This window comes from Silene latifolia, chromosome X, assembly GCF_048544455.1.
Source record: "Silene latifolia isolate original U9 population chromosome X, ASM4854445v1, whole genome shotgun sequence".
In the NCBI taxonomy this organism is placed as follows: domain Eukaryota; kingdom Viridiplantae; phylum Streptophyta; class Magnoliopsida; order Caryophyllales; family Caryophyllaceae; genus Silene; species Silene latifolia.
This window is the reverse complement of record NC_133537.1, coordinates 330197642-330218927: the sequence shown is the minus strand read 5'-3', so window position 1 is coordinate 330218927 and position 21286 is coordinate 330197642. Positions and strand designations below refer to the sequence as shown.

At 33.6% G+C, this 21286-nt stretch overlaps 1 protein-coding gene across 1 annotated transcript; it reads right to left on the bottom strand.

Annotated features, from left to right (window-relative positions):
• Positions 1-3797: 3797 nt before the first annotated feature.
• LOC141618580 (metal-nicotianamine transporter YSL3-like) lies at positions 3798-9914 on the bottom strand. Its single transcript, XM_074435679.1, has 7 exons — positions 9137-9914; positions 7950-8122; positions 6037-6134; positions 5819-5953; positions 5530-5719; positions 5296-5410; positions 3798-5132 (listed from the first exon to the last, which is right to left on the bottom strand). The coding sequence occupies exons 1-7, from the start codon at positions 9498-9500 to the stop codon at positions 4192-4194; spliced, it is 2016 nt and encodes a 671-aa protein (XP_074291780.1). The 5' UTR covers positions 9501-9914; the 3' UTR covers positions 3798-4191.
• Positions 9915-21286: the final 11372 nt, after the last annotated feature.

The window sequence follows — 21286 nt, the reverse complement described above, 5'->3', positions numbered from 1 at the left end:
AACGTCTGGCATGGTGTCGGACTTTGAATTTTATCGCCTCGTTCGGACCTCTAAATTTCATTTCCGCCTTAATTTCGTGATTTAAATTGTTTTTTTTAATTATTTTTTTTGTTTATCGATGTTTTTCTTATGTTTTTTTTGTTAATGGACGTTTTTTTTCGATGTTTTACCGATGATTTGCTGTTCACTATTGAATTCGATCGTCAAAAAGTTGTATTGTTTTTTTTTTTAATTTGTTATTTGGGAGAGAATCCTCTTTCTATAAAAGCTGAAGCATTTCAAGTGTTTCTAGTGGCCGATTAATTTCCCTCTTTTCTCCTTTTTTTTTGATGTAGGGCCCTCCACTATCACTAAGCTAATTAATTTGTCTCTCTCCTCATTTCTTATATTATCTTATTCTATTAATTCAATGATTCAACAAAACCTTATTTTTACATAAAAAATTAATTTCAACTTAATACAATTAAAAAATAAATAATAAATTACGATACCGCAAAATAATCTATCAGAATACCCGTACAGAAAAATGTGAAGAATCAAACAAATTCATATCATTATTCATTTACTTGAATTATAAAAATCGCCTTAAAATTGAAAAAAAAAATAGTATATTTAAATCCATCAAGATTGGAAAACAAAAAAAAACACGTACTAAAATGAAAAATAATTGAAGAAGTATAGTTGAAAAATAATAAAGACTAGATCTCATTTTATTGTTAAAAATTAAAGGACAAAGACGCCATAATTAACCATTTACATAAAGCGCTTTAACTCAAATTTCGGGTTATTTAAAAAAGGGAACAAAATTACAATAGATCACAAAACTAAAATTACAAAACTAAGTGGATGGGGTGGGGATGGGGGCGGGAGAGGAGAGGGGAACATGTGAGTTTGTTTTTTCTTTTGGTGAGTAGCGTAGATCAGTGTAAATTAGGAGAAAATTTTCAAAAGTGAGGGCGATATCAGACTATGAGAGACATCTTAGGAGGATTTAAGGTCAACTTTAACATCAACGGGAATTTATACGAGTGGCTATTAGATAAAATTGGGCTTTATAAGCAAATGCGTTGAATTTGGTTATACTAAAAGAAGGCTTTAAGAAAATGAAAGGGGAATATTGGTGTTTAGATTGGGTCATACGAAAATGAGTTGAATAAGGAAAATTTTTAAATATGTATATTTTAAAAAAAAAAACTGGAAAAAAAAATTATATATACTTCTTCCGTTTCATTTGTTTATCTTTTATATTTTTTTATGAGGGGTATTTTTAATCAAAAAAATATACCCCGTATATGATTGAGAGAGGAATTAAATGTGTATAATAATGCAATATAGTTGGATTGTGATGTTACATAGCATAATTATATAAAAACAAATTGTCAAGATAATTACATGTTAACTATATTAATTGAGCCATATATTTTGCGGCATATAATTTTTCGACTTAATATAATATTTTTGTATTTTAAAAAACATATTCACGCTTGATTATTTAATTTTCAAATAATATTAGCAATTCTAAAATTAGAGGGATGTTGCTGTTGTTGGGGAACCCGATCAATAATTTTGACAGAGCTTAAGTGTCCCAAATTATATTAGTAATAGTACATTATCAACTACCTAGATATATATTATATATTACTCACTCTCATTCTTTGAAAAAGCACACTTTGAGTAAAATACTACTCATATATACTCCTTAGGTTCGAGGTCATTGTCATTAATACCCTTGTGATAGTCGTTCATAGCAGCGACTAATAGATTGAATCGATTAATTTAATTATGTTATTTACGTTAAGAAAACCGTTGTCGTTAGAATGAAAACTGTTTTTTCTTTTTTACAAAATTATATATACAATTATATTTACGCCAATTACATTAATGAACAAAATTACATGTACAATTATATTTACGTCAATTACGTTAATGATGAAAACCGCGACTAATAGATTGAATTGATTAGTTTAATTACGTTAATGATGAAAACCGTTGTCCTTACAATGAAAACTGTTTTTTTTTTTTTTACAAAAATCATACAATTACATGTACGTCAATTACGAATGAAGAAAACCGTATTTTGTCGTCAGAATGAAAATTGTTACTAAAATTATATATACGTCTATCTCCAATTATAGACTTATTTATAATCTCACAGCATTGCACATTTAATAACACGCTCATTTATATGCTTATGTAGCCAATAATAGCACCCGTTATTACGACCCGTGCATTTTTTGCACGGGTTTAAAACTAGTAGAATAGAGAGAGTGTGTCAAGGGTAGTGGTGGTCTTTTTTTAAAAAAATGTCGACGATTCGTTACAAAACGTCGACGACATTTCGCAGCCCTCATTAAAAATCATGGTGTACTACGGAGTAAGAAATAACAAACGAGATCATTAACTTAACACTAATTTATTTTAATATAATTAAACCATAAATTAAACCAAAATAATATTACATTTCAAATTAAATAAAAATCACAGGACCACCGCTCCAAATCAACGCCGTTAATGGAACGACCTCGTCTGTCGCATTACCGAAGGAGGTAGAGTTGAATTCAGCGCACGACATTGTCGTTAGAGTTTTAGAGAAGACGGTGTATTTGTGGTTTCGACGAATAAGGTGTGGTGGTTGAAGAGCGACAAATGGGCGAACGGATAGGTAATTGACTTAATTATTATCGTCGGTCGGTGACCAGCGACGGCCTTTGAGGCGGCAGAGGAGGTTAGTCGGTAGGGAGAGGAGAGAGAAAGAGAAGGGTGAGGAAATTAGGTTTAATTTTCTTTATATTGGGTTGGTGAAATGAAATGGGCAAAATTAGAATAAGTGGGAAATTTGTGTAGGATTTAGTAAAATGACGTGCAGGATTTAGCAATTGGGTAAATTTATTAGGAGACCAATTAAAAACATAATTGTTAAATCTAACACACTCATTTACTATATCCTACCACTTCGTCAATTTTTTACAATACTACCCTTCCTCTTAAAAATGAAAAATAAAAATTTTCTTTTTCTCCCTCTCAAACCCTAACCAATTTGTATATAATTTGATAATTAGGATCTTAATTCGTACATATCACAAGTAATTTTTCCGTTTGAAACAATTTCATTAATATTCGTCTTTTGATTGATTGTAGTAATGTTCTTTTTCTATTGAGTTTTTTTACAATTAGGGTTTGAAAGTTGATAGTTCAAGGGCTGAATTTGATTTAGATTATCAAATTACACAATTTGAAGTCGTAAATCAATTCATCCACTCACTTTGAAAACAAATTCTGCCAAACTTCCAATTCAATTAGCAAATCAAACAACAAGCTTCCCTAAAACTTGAACTAATCAACATATTTTGCCGTACTTAAATTCATAGAAACCAAACCATTAATTGACTAATTCAAAGTCTATAGTTCCACAAATTCAATTGGATAAATTGATTATACTAATCTCGAACTAGCAGATGCAAATCACACAAACTAAACTAAAAATATATGATTCTCCGTCGTCGGTGGTCGGTACTCTTCTTCTTTGCCAGTCGGCTGGGGCGAGGGAGACATGAGCCGGTGATTCTTCCCTCTCTAAAAATTGTTTTCTCTAAGGGATTGTTTTTTTGGGTATGAAATGAGAGGGGCAAAATCGGAAAATGTTGAAGATTTTGTGTAGGATATAGCAAAATGAGTGCAGAATTTAGCAAGTAAACATACTACTTCGTATAATCGTATATGATGGTAATTACTTTGAACAAACTACCCCTGGCCTTGCTTGGAATGCGAAAAATTATTATGAACGGGCTTAAAGGATGAAAAAAAGGAGATGATATAAGGCAGTTACTTTAATGCATCAATCGGTTACTCCCTCACGAAGAGGTAACTATTACTATCTCGTCTTCATTTAACCTCTATTACCGTAGTAACTATTTTATCTCGTTTCAAGCAAGCCATGTAGCCTTCCATTAGCATCTACAAGAAACTTAGAGTAAACTACAAGATTTAAGATTATCAACTAAGTCTAGACTCTAGACTATGGCCTATAAATGTACATTGGCAAGTAAAACCATTGCATCCCAGATGATTAAACCCATGACAAAATCATTTTTCCCTGCATATTTTATCTCCCATTTGTACGTTTCTTGCTCTTTCCTTATTGTGTTGTGAATTGATTCGTTTGACAAAATTCTGCTACAAAATCCAACATTCTTACAACTCGCCGGCATTGAAGGTCATACACATCGGAGGCTGGATCTTAGCCAATGCGAGTATAGACGAGGGAAGTATCCACAACCCGTCCCCACATATCAATCCTGAAGCAACAGCCGGAACCATCACGTTCGCTTCAGCACTGTTAACCTTGTGCCACAAGAACACTGTCAAGCTACCCACACACATGTCGATGGCAAAATTGGCTCCCACGAGGAATGGCACGGCCATTGCCATCGGGAGAGGGACCCACTGTCCGATTTTCTCGGGGGCGCGATCTCTCACTAGATTTGCCACGACAGCGAACCCAAAAAAGGCGTAACATAGCTGCAAGCAATGCTGAGGTAAGGCCGAGAAGCCTTCCACCCCAAGGATGGCCATGTTCCGGTAAATGATGGCGTATGGAGCCTTGTACTCTCCCTCGGGATTTCCTAGATCGAATGCCTTGTAGAAAAGGAAGAATGTCAGCGGTGCAACCACGCAACCAATCGCTGTCCCGATTGCTTGGCTAAGGAGCATTGACCGGGGGGACGTGAGAGTGAGGTGGCTGGTTTTAAAGTCATGCATTAAGTCCGAAGATATGGAAACCATTGACTTGATTAGACCGCAAGCAACTAGACCGGCCACCACACCTGAATCTTTCCCGGATATTGCTGAGAGCACAAAAAGCGCGACTTTTCCATAGTTGAATGCCATGTTCATGTCGGTCAGACCAGCTCCATATGCGTTACAAAAGCAGAGAGAAGGGGCAAAGATGTAGGTCGCAACAACGTAGTACCATTTCAACTGTGGAAACATTAGAGGTACTACTGTGACGGAAATCGCAGCAAAGAATATGTACCCAACGAAGGCTATCCAATACGGGATTCTCTCTCTCATAAAGACCTCGTTTCTTTGGAGTTCATCAGGTGACAATGCCAGTTTTTGATTCTCTGAAGAACCTGGTTTACGAAAGTTTCCGTTATAGGTCTAGTACTATAAAGCAAAAAACATTAGTAGAACATTTTTGTGTGTGCAAAGGGAGATAAAAGGGACATTTTGTATGATAGCGGGTTTCAAAGCCAAGTCACGCGAATTACTCGAGATCAATATTTTTGAGCTTACCTACGCGAAGGTTCTTGTCCTTGAGCCTATCGTGGATGTTTTTGACTGTGAATAACAGTGTCTTAATAAAATTGTAGAGCCCGTCGCCTAGAATTAGAGCTATAGAAATGAAAACCTGCAAGAGCACATGAAATCCATGAATTAATGTGGCAGGATCAGAACTTCAATCAATATTCACAAACTACTGCCTCGAGGTTTCATAAATAAAGCGAGAAGTGCTAATTTGGTAACAACCTTGTAACCATTCAGGCTTTTCATACTGCTTTCAGGTAAGGACGAAGCGAACCATTTCCCTTTCAGGTCTCCAATCAATGGCCACATTATGCCCCAGGAAAGAACAGCACCAAAAAGCAAGGACAAGTTTACTAGGTGAGAGCAAATCATTCCTGCTCCGACATAAGTCATGCTGAAATCGAAGAAAAACCTGCAAAATTCAATCCCACAGTCCATAAATACGTTAGATACATGACTAAGATGAACCCATGTGAAAGCTTTAACATTGAACAAGGCAGTAGGCACTTACGTGTTTTTCCACGCTTTCAAGCCAAATGTTGGAAATTGATTAAAACCGCAATGGTTTCCACCAGTATAGAACCACTGGAAGAAACCCCAGAGGAAACTGACGGAGAAATATTTCATGAAGCCATGAACTTGCTGCCTGTACAATCATAAAGCTGTTTAGTCAGAACTTACTATTGAATATGAGCAAGTACTTAGCCGAAAGCTAAGGATTGTGCATACTTGGCTATCTTGTCTCCTTTGGGAGTATGGAATCGATTAATAAGTACTGCCGTTGCAGTTCCTGTTGGATAACTTAGCTTGTAGTCTATTATCATGACCTGCAAGAACGTTAATTCGAGGAGTTTAACATTCTGATTATAATAAAACAAGTTCCAGAGGCATATCAGAATCCACATTATTCAGCAAGAAATTAAAAGCTGCTTAGTGCAAAATATTTAATCTTGTCCAAACGATATCACAATCAAATATCGCTTAAACCTGGAAGTTACAAATTTCCTAATGGAAAGAGTATATGTTCAAGCACGTTCTTCTCGTGGACAGTGTATATACACATACCTTTCAACAAATTCTCTCAAAAGCTTATACATTCCCTTCAAACCAGGCAGTCTCATTCCAATCCCTCCGTCCTGATCATTTGTTTACCTTTTTAAATCTTTGTAGGGATATTTTAATCAAAGAAAACAAATGATTGGGACGAGGGAGTATATTTTTGAGCTCTGTGAATTTAATCTGTCATAAACTACCTCGTATACGCAGGTCAGACACTTGGATATGGTAAACTGAGTTTAAGTAAAATATGTCCGCGATTTATACATAACCAGCAAGCGATAAACTACAAAATTCCAAACATACAGTCGATTCGAATTATAACTCAATTGTAGTTATACCAGGTCATTAAGCAGTTTGTACATAGATATCACATCAGTGATACAACTAAGCACCCGAAGAAATTCGTCATGCCGGGTAAGGAAGAATGTGACAACACAACTACTGATGCTTTTTTCTAGTATGAATGGAGCATTATAGTCTTCATTTTCTACCACTATACCTGACTCCCTAACTATCTTTAGGATTTATGCAAATAGATGCCACAGGTTTGCAAATAAAGGCAAAAGGGTATAATTGTATGAAGTAAACACCAATAGTCCTTTCATCACATGCTTTAGATGACACTATTTTATTCCACAACTCCCTTTCAAAGGAGACTAAGGGCCAACAAACAAAAAGGCTTAAAAAGTCCTAATGTAATAAAAAATATTCTTTTTTTGGAGGGGCGTCGCTGTACCAGCCAAACAGATCATTAGGGTTGGGTTCGGATTAGGTACTACCAGGTCTGATTGTTTCGGGTGTGTCAATATCGGTTCTTTTACTTTGATTTACTTTTAAGCTACACACTTTGAACGGTTTAAGTTGGATCATTTGTGGTCTCATCGGTTTCAATCGGAACAATTCCAGTTCAGGTCCACTTCAGGTGTGGGGGGAACCTACACAGTAGCAAAGGGTAGCACTCGCTACCCCAAATTCCCAAAAAATGATTAAGATTATCGACTTTTGCCACCCCAATTTTTTTAAATATGCACCTTAACATAAGTGTAAAACAACATCAAAAAAAATTCGCTACCCCAAAATTTTATTTCTGGGTTCGCCCCTGATTGTCTTCAGGTGTTCTATTTGAGTCTAATTCAGGTTCTAAGAGTCAAATAAGATCAGAATGACCCAAGATGAAAATTCCGTAGAGAATACGGAATGGGAGCTCCACTTATCATTAGGTGCTAAAGTAAAAGTGTAAAACCAAAATATAAAGTGTGGGAATAAAAGCTAAAAGGAATGTTCTGGAGTTACTGTTAAGTACATAACATTAGCTAAGCAGAGATTTTTCCAAGGTAAAAACACTGTGACAGTATATTCTTCTAGTGATTATATCCTCAAAGTTAAAGTTTGGTATCTTGACAACAATAATTGACATAACTATTCCAAAGGGTGGTCCTAACGCCACAACAGAATGTACTATACCACTCAAAACACACCTTAGAGGAATTAAGTTATTAAGATACGGAGTAATGTTCTGGCATATTGAGTGGCAGAGTATATTTCATTGTTAGCGTTTATCATTTCCCGAAACAAAAGAGTACCTTTCGAAGTGGCACCAACGCGAGCAAGCCAACAAATGTGCTAACAAAAAGAAAAGCAGTCATCCAACCAAGTCCCGGCTCCTTGGTACTTCCAGGAACATTCCCTTCTGTATCTACCCCTGCCTGCTCATATGTCTTCTTGTTTAAACCCAACAGATACGATCCAAACCCGCCTACATAACCACAACTCCATGAAATCACTAGCTATACATACTAACACGATCATCAAAGAGGTTGTTTTCAGATTACCAGAAATGCGGAAATTCACACCAAATGAAGTTATCTACAAGTACAAAAGATTGAAATTTACAATGATGTAATGAAACCTACTTCTGTCGGATTAATTAAATTCGCATTTTAACGAGTGTTTTAAGGTACCGTCATGCGAAACGTACACATATCCAAATACTATGGCCTATGGTATTAATCTCTTGAGTGAAAATGAGCAAACTATATACTTCCAGTATAAAATGACATGAAGTCATAGACTTAGTGACAACTGACAATTACTTATCTATTCATTTCAATACTTCTTTTTCTTGTTGAACAATTCCAACAAATTCATTACATTTACAACTTTTAGGTAAATTTCAATAGTAAAACGATAAAAGTACCCTCTCAAAGTCCAAACCATCCACCACCCACCCACCTCCACTCTATAATATATACTCTCTCCGTCCCGGTCAATTGTTGTCCTTTGGTTTTGGCACAAAGACCAAGGAAAGTGCAGAGAGCCAATTATAAAATGTCAAGTGGACCTAATTAATGGTACAGGTTAAAATTGCTCATCAAATGTAATCCTAAAATAGAAAGGATAACAATTGACTGAGACACCAAAAATGGAATAGGACAACAAATGACGGGGACAGAGGGAGTACTACTTAACGTCACAAGCTTGTGACGTCTCACAACTAGTTTAATGATAAAAAGGGAAGGTGGACATGAGATGTCACAAGTACCTCTTCGTCACAAGCAAAAATAGCAGAATTAACATATACACCATTCCTAAGAACCTATTTTCTAATATTTGTTCACCATGCACTTATGCACATGTGATGAATTCAAATAAACAAAGGGCATAATAACCATAATCTCTCCGTCCACTCGTCCAGTAAGATATATTTTAATCGAAAGTAAACAAAAACAAATAATTGAGACGGAAGTAATAATAACGAAATACTCCGTACCTCCATAGGCAATGCTGTAACAAGCAACAGCACAAGTCTGAACAATAGTATTCTCTTGTCTAGTAAAAGGAGTAGTAACAAAACCAGCTTTATGAACCAAATTAGTCCAACTTTTAAGAAACACAAATGCAAGAAGTGCAGCAGAAACATTAAGATTAGGAACTAAACCAGTTGTAAGATTCAGTTTTGTTACTATTACACTATACATCACTCCTATTATTATACTTGCAATTATCCCTCTTATTGTAAATTGCTTTTGCCATGGTGGTAATCTCTTCATTTCTTCTTCCACATTATTATCATTATTATCATGTTCTCCATAATTTTCACTTTCTATCCCCATCATTTCATTTTCACCCCTCATTTCTTAATTAATTTTGAACAAAGTTTAAAACTTTTGAATTTTGATAAATTTTTGAGGAATTGGGTAGCTATAAATGTGATTAAATTAGAGAAAGGGGTAGTAATTTGTTGAAATTATGAAGTGTTTTAGGGATTTTACTCCTTGATTTTTTTATTATTTTGGAGAAAGTTTCAATCTTTGGGAGAATAATGAACTTTTTAGGAATTGGGTTGGTATAAATGTGATTAAATTAGAAAAATGAGTAGAAATTTATTGAAATTATGAAGTGTTTTAGGTATTTCACTCCTTAATTTTCATTAATTCAAAGAAAGTTTCAATATTTGGTAGTAGAAAAAACTTTGGAAGAATAGGAAGCTATAAATATGATCAAATTAGAGAAATGAGCAATAATTTGTTGAAATTAGTAACACATTATTACAACATTATTACAATTCATATTAGAAGTGCTGATTAATTTGAAGAAAGTTTCAATCTTTGGTACTAAAACAAAATCAGAGATATGGGGAAGCTCTAAAAATGGTAAGTTTAGTGAAAATTATGACACTGTGTTGAAAAAATGACGACACTATTGCATTGCAAAATGGGTATTTTTTTTTTTTTTTCTATTTTCAAACCAAAATTGACAACAAAAAATCAGAAATCAACAATTGGGTTTTTATAAAACTGACATTTGTAAAATACCCAGAAATCAAACTTTAATATTGGGGAATTGTAAACAAAAAAGAAGATAGCTTGGGATTTGGTGATGAAATAAATGAGGAAAATCGTATGAATGAGTGAATACAAAATGGGGGAATTTATTATGGATTTATATAGGGAATGTAAGACAGAATCTTACCAGAAAGTAAAAAGAAGATTACTGGCATTTTGATCTTTGTACTTTTGTACTATCAAATTGTACAATGTGACCGTCGTATGATGTAACGATAGAAAAAGTGACCCTTTTGGTAAAAAAGTTACTACATCTTAAGAGTTAAAAGTAGTCACGGTTTAACGTAAAATAATCGTTTTTTGGAATGATGGTCGCACATAATAATTATTATTGTACTATCGGTAAATTGATGATTAGTAGTACAAAAGATGAGAATTTAGGTTTGTAACTAATGTACTACACAAAACACAAAAAATAGCATATTTGTAAAGAATGTAGTACTAAATGAAAAAATACAAGTGTTGGGCTGAGATCAAAGATTGTGTTACGTTTTTGGTTGACTAATTCATTTATCTTTGATTTAGCAAATCAGCACGAAGGTTGGTGGAGATTAGAAGCGATTAAATGATTAAATATGGAATGTTATGAAAGTGGGAAGTTTTGGTATGATTATGGTTGTGGGAGGTTTTGATGTTATTCTTCCCTTCAAAGTTATTTGTACGTATGTCTTTTTCACGTGTGACGAAAACACAGGGAACCAATCTAGCTTGGGTGACAGAGCAATTTGTCTAGTTCATCTGGTGTATCACATTATTATAAGAGTTACTCTTTTTACCTTGTTATTTGTGTTTTACAAGTTTTGTCAATGATTATTTGATTTCGTTAATATCTTTAGTTAATAAATTTCCAAAAACTGTAAAATTTTAATACTCCCTTCGTTATTTTATACTTCCTCCCATCCAGATCAAAGGTTACAGTTGCTTTATCACACTTGTCGAGGCACGTTTTGTAACGTGCATATCTTTAGTTAAATATTATTAAAAATTATAAAAATTTGATATTCTTATAGCATTCATGACGATAAATCAAACAAAATCTCACATGACTATATTTTGTCTTATAGATTAAGAATAATATCAAAGATTCCCTACGACCATGAATAGTGCCAAAAAGCAATTGTAACCTTTGGTCTGGATGGGAGGGAGTATATGACGTTTTCGTTTTACGAGGTAAGCCTTTGACTTTCAATTATATAAAAATATACTTTAGAAAAAATTATGAAAATTATATCATTAGATTCGTCATAAAATTTGCTTTCAAAAGAGTATACATTTCATAGTATTAACTTATATATTTTGAAAGATATTGAAGAGAGAAGTGAGTGTCTTGAAATGTGAGAATGACATATATAAAATAATGGACGGAGTATTTTTTATGTACTCATTAAGACAAATCAAATAAGATTTTACAAGACTATATTTTATTGGATCTTGATAAAGGACGCCCCTGGGGCGTTGGATAAATCTATATCTATATCTATCTATCTATCTATATTAATAAAGGAAGCTTTTTTCGAGCGATATTAGAGTCTCCAACATTAGCAAAACACCTCGGTCTAATAATTAATGCTATTTAACAACAACAAAAAAAGACGTACGAAGTTTAACATAACTTTCTATATGAACACAAACACTAATACATTAATAGGACTTTCCCATGCATTAATACACTAATTTCATTATATTTAATTTAATGGATAGAATTGTAATATACTGTTGTTTACAAATCCTAAACCAATGCAAATGCTACCTCTTCCAAATATAAATACATTCCTTCAAACACACTCCCTACCGTAAATTTTTGTATTCGGGTTTCTATTCTATTCTTCTAGATTAGAATGCTTTGCATGTATGTCGATTTCATCAATTTTCAGATCATATTGTGCATCTACGAACTACGTCTATTCATTATTTTACAATATATATTCACTTTCCATATACGCACAGATTGTCTATAGTGTGAACTAAACTAACCAATTTTTGCTTATTGTGCACGATGCAACCGTGATGGATAATTTAGTATTTTAGTGTTTTGCTCTGTTATTAACTTTTGAAATGTGAATACTATTCGATTTTTTTCTTCTATTTGTAGGATTTCAATATGCAAAGTGACTAAAGGGCAATAATAAGATTTATAGTAAGGTGATTAAGTGAAACTTTTCATAAACAATGTAATGGTGTATCTTTTACTCCGTATAATTTTTGAATTATTATATTTTTGTAAAATTAAAGGCAGACGGTCAATTCGAAAAACAAAACGCCATATAAAATCGGAGGGATCCGAGTACATAGTAAATACTTACCATCATTATTTGAAAGTTTTACATAAATATAATTGTCTTATATAAAAAATAAAGTATTTGTCTTATATGCACAGGTGGTATGATAATTGGCCCGTTTTAAATTTATTCGGACAATGTCGTCTTAAGGAGACTTTCTTAACTTTTATTGGTCTTAAGATGTTAAGTGGGTTTGCTATATACTCCCTCCAATCCTCTATTTTCTTCCTCTTTAGTTTGGGCACAAGGATTAAGAAATGGAGTATTATATTGATAAAAAGTTGGGTGGGGTTTGATAATAGGAGAGAGGGATGAATAATTAAGAGTTAAATAATGAATTGTGGGCCACCAATATTAAAGTAAGGAATTAAATAGGATTAAAAGAGTTGGGTGGGTGGGGTAATAGGAGAGAAGTATGAATAAAATAAAAGTAAAAAGTTACCAAAAATAGAAAGGGGAAGAAAACCTGAATAACCGTTTTAGGAAATAGGGAAGAAAATGGCGAATTGGAGGGAGTATAAAAGAAAAAAATTGTACGAATTCAATTCATTCTTTATCTATGATGTTTTAGCGTACTTCAAGTTGTTTTATTTTATAGCATAACATAATACTGTCTAAAAGTGCCCACTGCTCTCCCCTTTTTCTAACTTTTCCTCCCCTCTTAAGTAACCTTTGCTCTACTACCGCCGCCATCCTCCTGACCTCCCCATACGCACCTCCGGCGCCGCCGGAGATATGGCCATCCTTCGGCTAATCTCTGGCGGCTTCAAATGCTTGATCATGGTCTGATTCCGTCTTATCTCCGTATTTGACACCTCTTTCTTCTGCAACCTCGTTTTTATTTATGTCGGTTTGTCTCCTTCTTTATTCCTATGTCGGTTTGGCAGACCTCCCTTTCTTTAATCTATATGATGAGTTCGAGTACCTTTGGCGGTCGTTTATGGGTTCAGATCTGGTTTTTCGAGGGGACTTGCGTTGATATACAAGGGTTGCTTTATGTTTTGGCTTCGGAGCTTCCTTTTCCTATTTTATGGTTTTCATTAAAATTAAACCTTTTATCCTACGCTACAAGTTTGTATATCATCCACATATTGTCTCTCTTGTCGTCCTTCCCTTTTCACTGTTAGTTTTGATGGGACTTGTGTGTGTTGTGCTTTTGCTGATCATTTGGGTGAGCTTTGTTTTGTCTTCTGATGGATTGGGTCCCCTTTCATCTTTTTAAATCCCTTTATTTTCTTTATGTGTGGTTGCTTAGTTTTCTCAGGGGTTGTCTGAGCCGTTGTTTGAGGTGTTGTCTTTTCACTTTGTTTATCCATGGTCTAGTGTTTGGCGGAGGTGGTTTGGATGGGGTGGTGCTGCGATGGTTGGTCGGTTGTAGTAGTTTTCCTCTCTTAATTTCTTCCTTCGCGCTTTTCTCTGTTTCTCTAGTCTCACCGTCTTTACGCTTTCTCAAAAAGGCAGATCATTTTCTTCTTTGTTAAGTTTTATCCTCTGTTAAGTTTGTTTTGGTCTGTACATTTCTTCTCTTTAAGCTTTCTGGTTTTCTCCTCCATAGTCTACAAAGTCATTGTCCTGTTTTTTTTTCGTTGTTCCTTAATTATGGCTTATCAATTAATTTTAGCTAGTCTTCGGGATATGTTTCGTGGGGATGATTGTCCTGAGATGGAAGTTGTCCTTGGTGAAGCCATTGTGGAATGTGGGGTGCCATCGTGTCAAAGTGTTGGCCTGCTTAAGGATAAGGGGAATGCTTTCTTTAAAATGGGTTTTCTGCCTTTGGCGTTCCTCCATTATAAACTCGCTCTAAAATTTATCCTGCTTATGGGTATCCCAACTAGTTACGATGAACCTTCTGCAACTTCTCTTGCCCTTTCAATCTTTTTGAATTTGGCAGCTTGTGAGCTCAAGACTACCGATTATGACCAAGTGTGCCGGTATTGCTCTTTGATTTTGATGGTTCAGCCGTCAAATGTTAAAGCTCTCTACCGACGAGGGTTAGCTTTTAAGAACCTAAATCTTTTTCCGAAGGCCATTGCTGATTTCGAATATGCTCTCAAAATTACTCCTCATAACAAGGACATTTCCCGAGAGCTACAAGCTGTGCACGATCGTTTAGCTATCAACTCAAACGGGAAACGAGAATCTTCTCAAACTGATCCCGCTGCCACTGAAAGGAAAGGAAAGAAGCCCTTATTGTCTTCGGCTTCGCTTGATGATTGCGTCCCTTCGCTTGCTGATTCCGTCCCTGTCAGTTTACCTACGCTGTCTCCTGATCAGGTGCCTATGGACTCTGAGAGTCTAACTGAGGTTCCTATGGAGTCTGCGTGTTGCCCTGCTCCTTCCGAGGCTGTGAATGTGACCGTTGTGGATGACACCGTCTCCTCAGCTAGCTCAAAATCGTCCAATTTCATCTTTATCAACAGGAAAAAGCCCCATAATAAACTTAATCTTTCATCTGAAGCCTATGAGAATTTAATGAGTGGTAAAAATTTGGAGTTTTTCCACCCAAGGTCTATGTCTATCATGAGGGTTCGTCCCCTCATCTCAAAAACTATCCAGACGGGAACTCCCCTGAATCTTTCAGGGACAGCAGAAGTTCCCATTTCTTCTCCTGTTACGGAGAATTTTGATACACAGTCTAATGTCATGAAGACTGAGAGTGCTGCGTTGATCCAAGAGGATGTAATTTTTCAAGTAGAAAAGAAGAAACGACTCTCTTCTGTTTCTTCCCATATCAGCAAGGTCTCGGTGACCAAGTTCAAGTTTGCAGCGGTCGGAAATCAGTTGCATAGCAAATGGAGATGCAATAGGAGTCCCTCCTACGGGAATGCTCGACAGGGCCAAGCTTCTATTATTTCGAAGAAGCGATCGTTAGTTTTTGTTGAGGTTTCAGTTTCTTTTACCAAAGTTGCTCACTCCACCACACAGGTTGCAAGGGCCAAGCGAAAGGAGTTTCATTCGATCGAATTTGACACCCACTATCATCCTCCTTTTAAAAAATATCGTTGTTTCTCTTCAGTTTCGACTTCAAGTTCCTTTACTTCGGTTACTTTAAGTAGTTCAGGGGTCTCTAATCCCCCTGTGTTTGTATTTTAGATGCACGATATGTACTAGTTTATTTATTTATGAAAGTTTATTGTTGTCAAAAAAAAAAGTTGTTTTATTTTTATGGTATTATTGTTTTAGTGTACTTCATGCATGCAAGTTGTTTTATTTTTATGGTATTATTAGAAGGTATTAGATCAGATGGAGCTTAGACGGAGCCAATTAGATGAGATCTTTTCTGGAATATGGAGAACAACTTCCGTATCATCAATCATCATCAAGTTAATACACTCCTTTTATATATCTATAGGTTCATGCAATTAATCCCTTACAAAGCTCATGTTTTGAGTCCAATTTTGGATAAGTAAACTATGAGGCAAGAGTTCAATTTTATATAGATAGATATATAGGTTCTATTCTTTTTATTTTGAAAGTAAAAAATTAGTATGGCTCCTAATCCTTCTTTGATATCCGAACCCGAAAACTGGTCAATCATAGATATTGAATTACGGATAGATTAGTCAATAATGATCCATGAAGCACACATAAATAATATATGTCCCATTTATCCTACTATGCAGTATGTATAATGCATGTGCACAAGGTTGTAAATTGTAAGTATTTTTCTTGATGAAAAAAAATCGTAAAACGAGATTTTTTAGTAACCGCTTTTACACATTAATAGAGTTGTATAAGAAGTAAACTACTTGAGAAGCACAGATTTACATCTAGAGTCAATTTGCTCAATGGCTTCAAAGTTCAAACGCTATACTATGTTCTAACCATACTTTTTTAGTTATTGATCGAGTTTCTTTGAGACATATATTGGTCAAGAAGAAGTATTTACCAACAATTCTTATCTTAAGGCACTTCAATTTAAGTCATATACTTTTTTATTATTGACAAAAAAGTCGTCCATGAAGTTGAGCTAAGCAATAACATTAACATAATTAAAAATAATCCAAAAGACTCTACCGAACGGCTTAATTATACCCATTTTTCTATAAGTTAAGCTATAAGTTTAATTCAGCCGCCCCTATAAGTTCGATCCAGAGAAAACAAGCTCTTATAAGTTCAGCTCAACTTCTATATATTCAGTTCAGCAAAATTAAGTGCAAAAGAACAAAGCTTTGAAGTATTATTACATCATAATCATAGATTATTACAAATTGGCCCGGGCATCGCCCGGGCATTAAATCTAGTATATATATATACAAAAGAGAGTTTTTTCGAGTGATCTGAGAGCGTCCACATCATCAAAAATTAATTTAGGAAAGTATAATTTTTGATGTAAAAAATAAAGTAGAAAATCTTTTAATTATTATAATATGTATATTTCCTAAATTATATTCAAGTGATATTTCCAATTTTTATATCAAACTTTTACATTTCATTTGTCAAAAAAAATATCGTTAAAAAAATTATGAAAATAATATAATTAGCTTTGTGGTAAAAAATGCTATCATTATAGTATAAATTTCATATTATTTGCACATATTAAAGATGGTGTACTTCTTAATATGAAAAATTGTGTACTTTTTAGTATGTTTTGTCCCACATTGAAAAATAAGTAGGCGTGGTGAACATACTACATATAAATAGTAGAATTGTTCCACATCGAAAGATTAGTATAAGGTGGCTGATTCTATAATTATAAATAGGAGGCATACTTGGAACTTAGGCATCAACCCAAAATCTTTTGAGTCTCTTAAGTATTGTCTTGGAGAGCTCTTAAAAGTTTATATCATTATATTTTCTACCTATAGATTTTATATATCCCACATTGAAAAATAATATAGGTGTGGTAAATGTACTACGTTTAAATAATATAATTAGAATTGTGTTAAAAAAATTCTATTATTAGAGTATAGGTTCATATCATTTGCACATATTTTAATTATGATAAAAAAATAAATAAAAAACAAACATATGAATATTAATAGATAATGTATTATTTGCTTATTATTAAATCGGGTTGGATTTCGAATTAGGTTCAAAAAATATGGTGTACTTTTAAATATGTTATTCGTCTCACATTGAAAAATAATGTAGGTGTGATAAATATATACTACGTATAAATAGTTGAATTGTCCCACATCATAAGATTATCATAAGGTGGGGTGATCCCATGATTATAAATAGGATTTATCCTTGGAACTTAGGTATCACCCCAAATATATTGAATCTCTTAAAGTATACTTATTATATAAGAGACTTTAAACATAATCTTGAATTAAATGTTAAATTTTTAAAGTTGTAACATTTTTTTAGGTGGGAGAAAGATCGATAAAACGGTCAATATTATAACGGAAATTTTTCATGGTACCCTCGAACTTTGTTAGATTACACATAATACCCCTAATTTTAAGTTTTGTACATATAATACCCTTGTGTTTACTTTTTTCATAACGTCGTTACTCCTATGAGTAACTTGAGTAATTGAGCATGCCATGCTATTTGTGTTTTGTTATTTAGATATTAAATGTTAGTTTATTAAATAAAATTTGGATTTAAGAATTAGATGAAGTGTTTGTGTAATAGATAACAAAAGAAAAAGGGGTCAAAAGTCATAGAAGCAATGTCGTTATGACGGAAGTTGTCAAATGGTATTCTGGGAAAGAAAAAGGTGAACACAGGGGTACCATTTGTAGAAACTTAAAATTAGGGGTACCATGTGTAATCTATCAAAGTTCAAGGTTACCATGAGAAATTTCCAATATTATAATGATATACTTAATTAAATTTTCATTTAAAAGAGAGAGATATTTGTACCAATAAAACAATAAAGGGGGTTTTATTGTCACGCCATCAAACTTAACGTCTATTTAACAGCTTTTATATTAGGGGGTACCATGGGCAAAAAAATGGAACTTCAAGGATACCATAGGCAGATTCTTAAAAGTAGGGGTAACATGGAAAATCTGACAAAATTAAGGGGTACCACGGGAAATTTCCGTATCTCAATTATAATAAAAAAAATGAAGAAAAACAACGACAAATATTAATGGAGAGTACTTGATCATATTATTAAATTTAAATATAACTATTAGATATAATGAGTAACAATTAACCGTATTCGGTATTCAGGGTCTGGTTGAATGTCGAACTAAGTGCAAAAAAGATGGTGTAATTCTAAGTATGTTATTTGTCCCACATTGAAAAACAATGCGGGTTTGATGATATACTACGTATAAATAGTAGAATTGTCCCACATCAGAAAAATAATCCAAGTTTTTTCGACCGATTTGAGAGCGTCCACATAATCAAAAATAAATTTAGGAAAGTATAATTTTTGATGTAAAAAATAAAGTAGAGAATCTTTTAATTATTATAATATGTATATTTCCTAAATTATATTCAAGTGATATTTCCAATTTTTATATCAAACTTTTACATTTCATTTGTCAAAAAAAATATCGTTAAAAAAATTATGAAAATAATATAATTAGCTTTGTGGTAAAAAAAATGCTATCATTAGAGTATAAATTTCATATTATTTGCACATATTAAAGATGGTGTACTTCTTAATATGAAAAATTGTGTACTTTTTAGTATGTTTTGTCCCACATTGAAAAATAAGTAGGTGTGATGAACATACTACATATAAATAGTAGAATTGTCTTAAGTATTGTCTTGGAGAGCTCTTAAAAGTTTATATCATTATATTTTCTACCTATAGATTTTATATATCCCACATTGAAAAATAATATAAGTGTGGTAAATGTACTACGTTTAAATAATATAATTAGAATTGTGTTAAAAAAATTCTATAATTAGAGTATAGGTTCATATCATTTGCACATATTTTAATTATGATAAAAAAAATAAAAAACAAACATATGAATATTAATAGATAATGTAGTATTTGCTTATTATTAAATCGGGTTGGATTTCGAATTAGGTTCAAAAAATATGGTGTACTTTTAAATATGTTATTCGTCTCACATTGAAAAATAATGTAGGTGTAATAAATATATACTACGTATAAATAGTTGAATTGTCCCACATCATAAGATTATCATAAGGCGGGGTGATCCCATGATTATAAATAGGATTTATCCTTGGAACTTAGGTATCACCCCAAATATATTGAATCTCTCAAAGTATACTTATTATATAAGAGACTTTAAACATAATCCTGAATTAAATGTTAAATTTTTAAAGTTGTAACATTTTTTTAGGTGGGAGAAAGATCGATAAAATGGTCAATATTATAATCATAGGAGCAATGACGTTATGACGGAAGTTGTCAAATGGTATTCTGGGAAAGAAAAAGGTGAACACAGGGGTACCATTTGTAGAAACTTAAAATTAGGGGTACCATGTGTAATCTATCAAAGTTCAAGGTTACCATGAGAAATTTCCAATATTATAATGATATACTTAATTAAATTTTCATTTAAAAGAGAGAGATATCCGTACCAATAAAACAATAAAGAGGGTATTATTTTTTAATTGTTATTTTATTGTCACGCCATCAAACTTAACGTTTATTTAACAGCCTTTACATTAGAGGGTACCATGGGCAAAAAAATGGAACTTCAAGGATACCATAAGCAGATTCTTAAAAGTAGGGGTAACATGAAAAATCTGACAAAATTAAGAGGTACCACGGGAAATTTCCATATCTCAATTATGATAAAAAAAATGAAGAAAAACAGCGACAAATATTAATGGAGAGTACTTGATCATATTATTAAATTTAAATAAAACAATTAAATATAATGAGTAACAATTAACCGTATTCGGTATTCGGGATCTGGTTGAATGTCGAACTAAGTGCAAAAAAGATGGTGTAATTCTGAGTATGTTATTTGTCCCACATTAAAAAAACAATGCGGGTTTGATGATATACTACGTATAAATAGTAGAATTATCCCACATCAGAAAAATAATCCAAGTTTGGTGAATATATTACTTATAAATAGTAGAATTGTACCACATCGAAAGATTAATATAATGTGGGGTGATTATATGATTATAAATAGGAGCTAACCCACGTATATATTAATCTTTTATTTTTTTTAAAAGAGATATTTTAATAATATGTAAACAAATCATTAGACATAGAATGTAAACATTAAACCCTTATGTTTTTTTTTGCATTATAAATAAGTTAATTAACCCGTTGCAACGCACGGGCATTCAAACTAGTAAATATTATTCTTAACTACCAATAGATACAAAACTGTAATAATATCATACGGATCACCATCACTTCATCACCCTCTGTCCCAACCATCACCTATCGAACACCATCACCCAAACCTCGTCGCCTTCGTCGCCGCTTTTTCGACGACCACCCTCATTCCTTTACTTTACAACTGTACCCAACTCTGACCACCCAAAACCCTTCGCAAAGCTGGTTCCCTGCACCCAAACTATGACCAGCGACTATCACCACCACATGGTAAATCCTACGGCTTCGTCGGATTCCGAACTAATAGACACCCTAAGAAGGAATGGATGAACTCTTTTCGGGAATGGGTTTAATAGATAGTTGTGGTGGTTGGCGGGGGAGGTCGTCGTAAATGATCGGTTATAATGGGTCGCCGGTGACTGGAGTTGAGGTTTGAGTTGGATATATCCGGTGGTCGAGGGAGATGATGGTGATATAGTAGTTGCTGGACTGCTAGAGGTATCCGATAGTTGGGAGAAAGGTTATAGTAAAGTTGTTAAAAAGCCTAATATCAAGGGATGGAAGAGAAATTTGAGTGGGGACACTTTTATTATTTTTTCTTAAACTGTTATTTT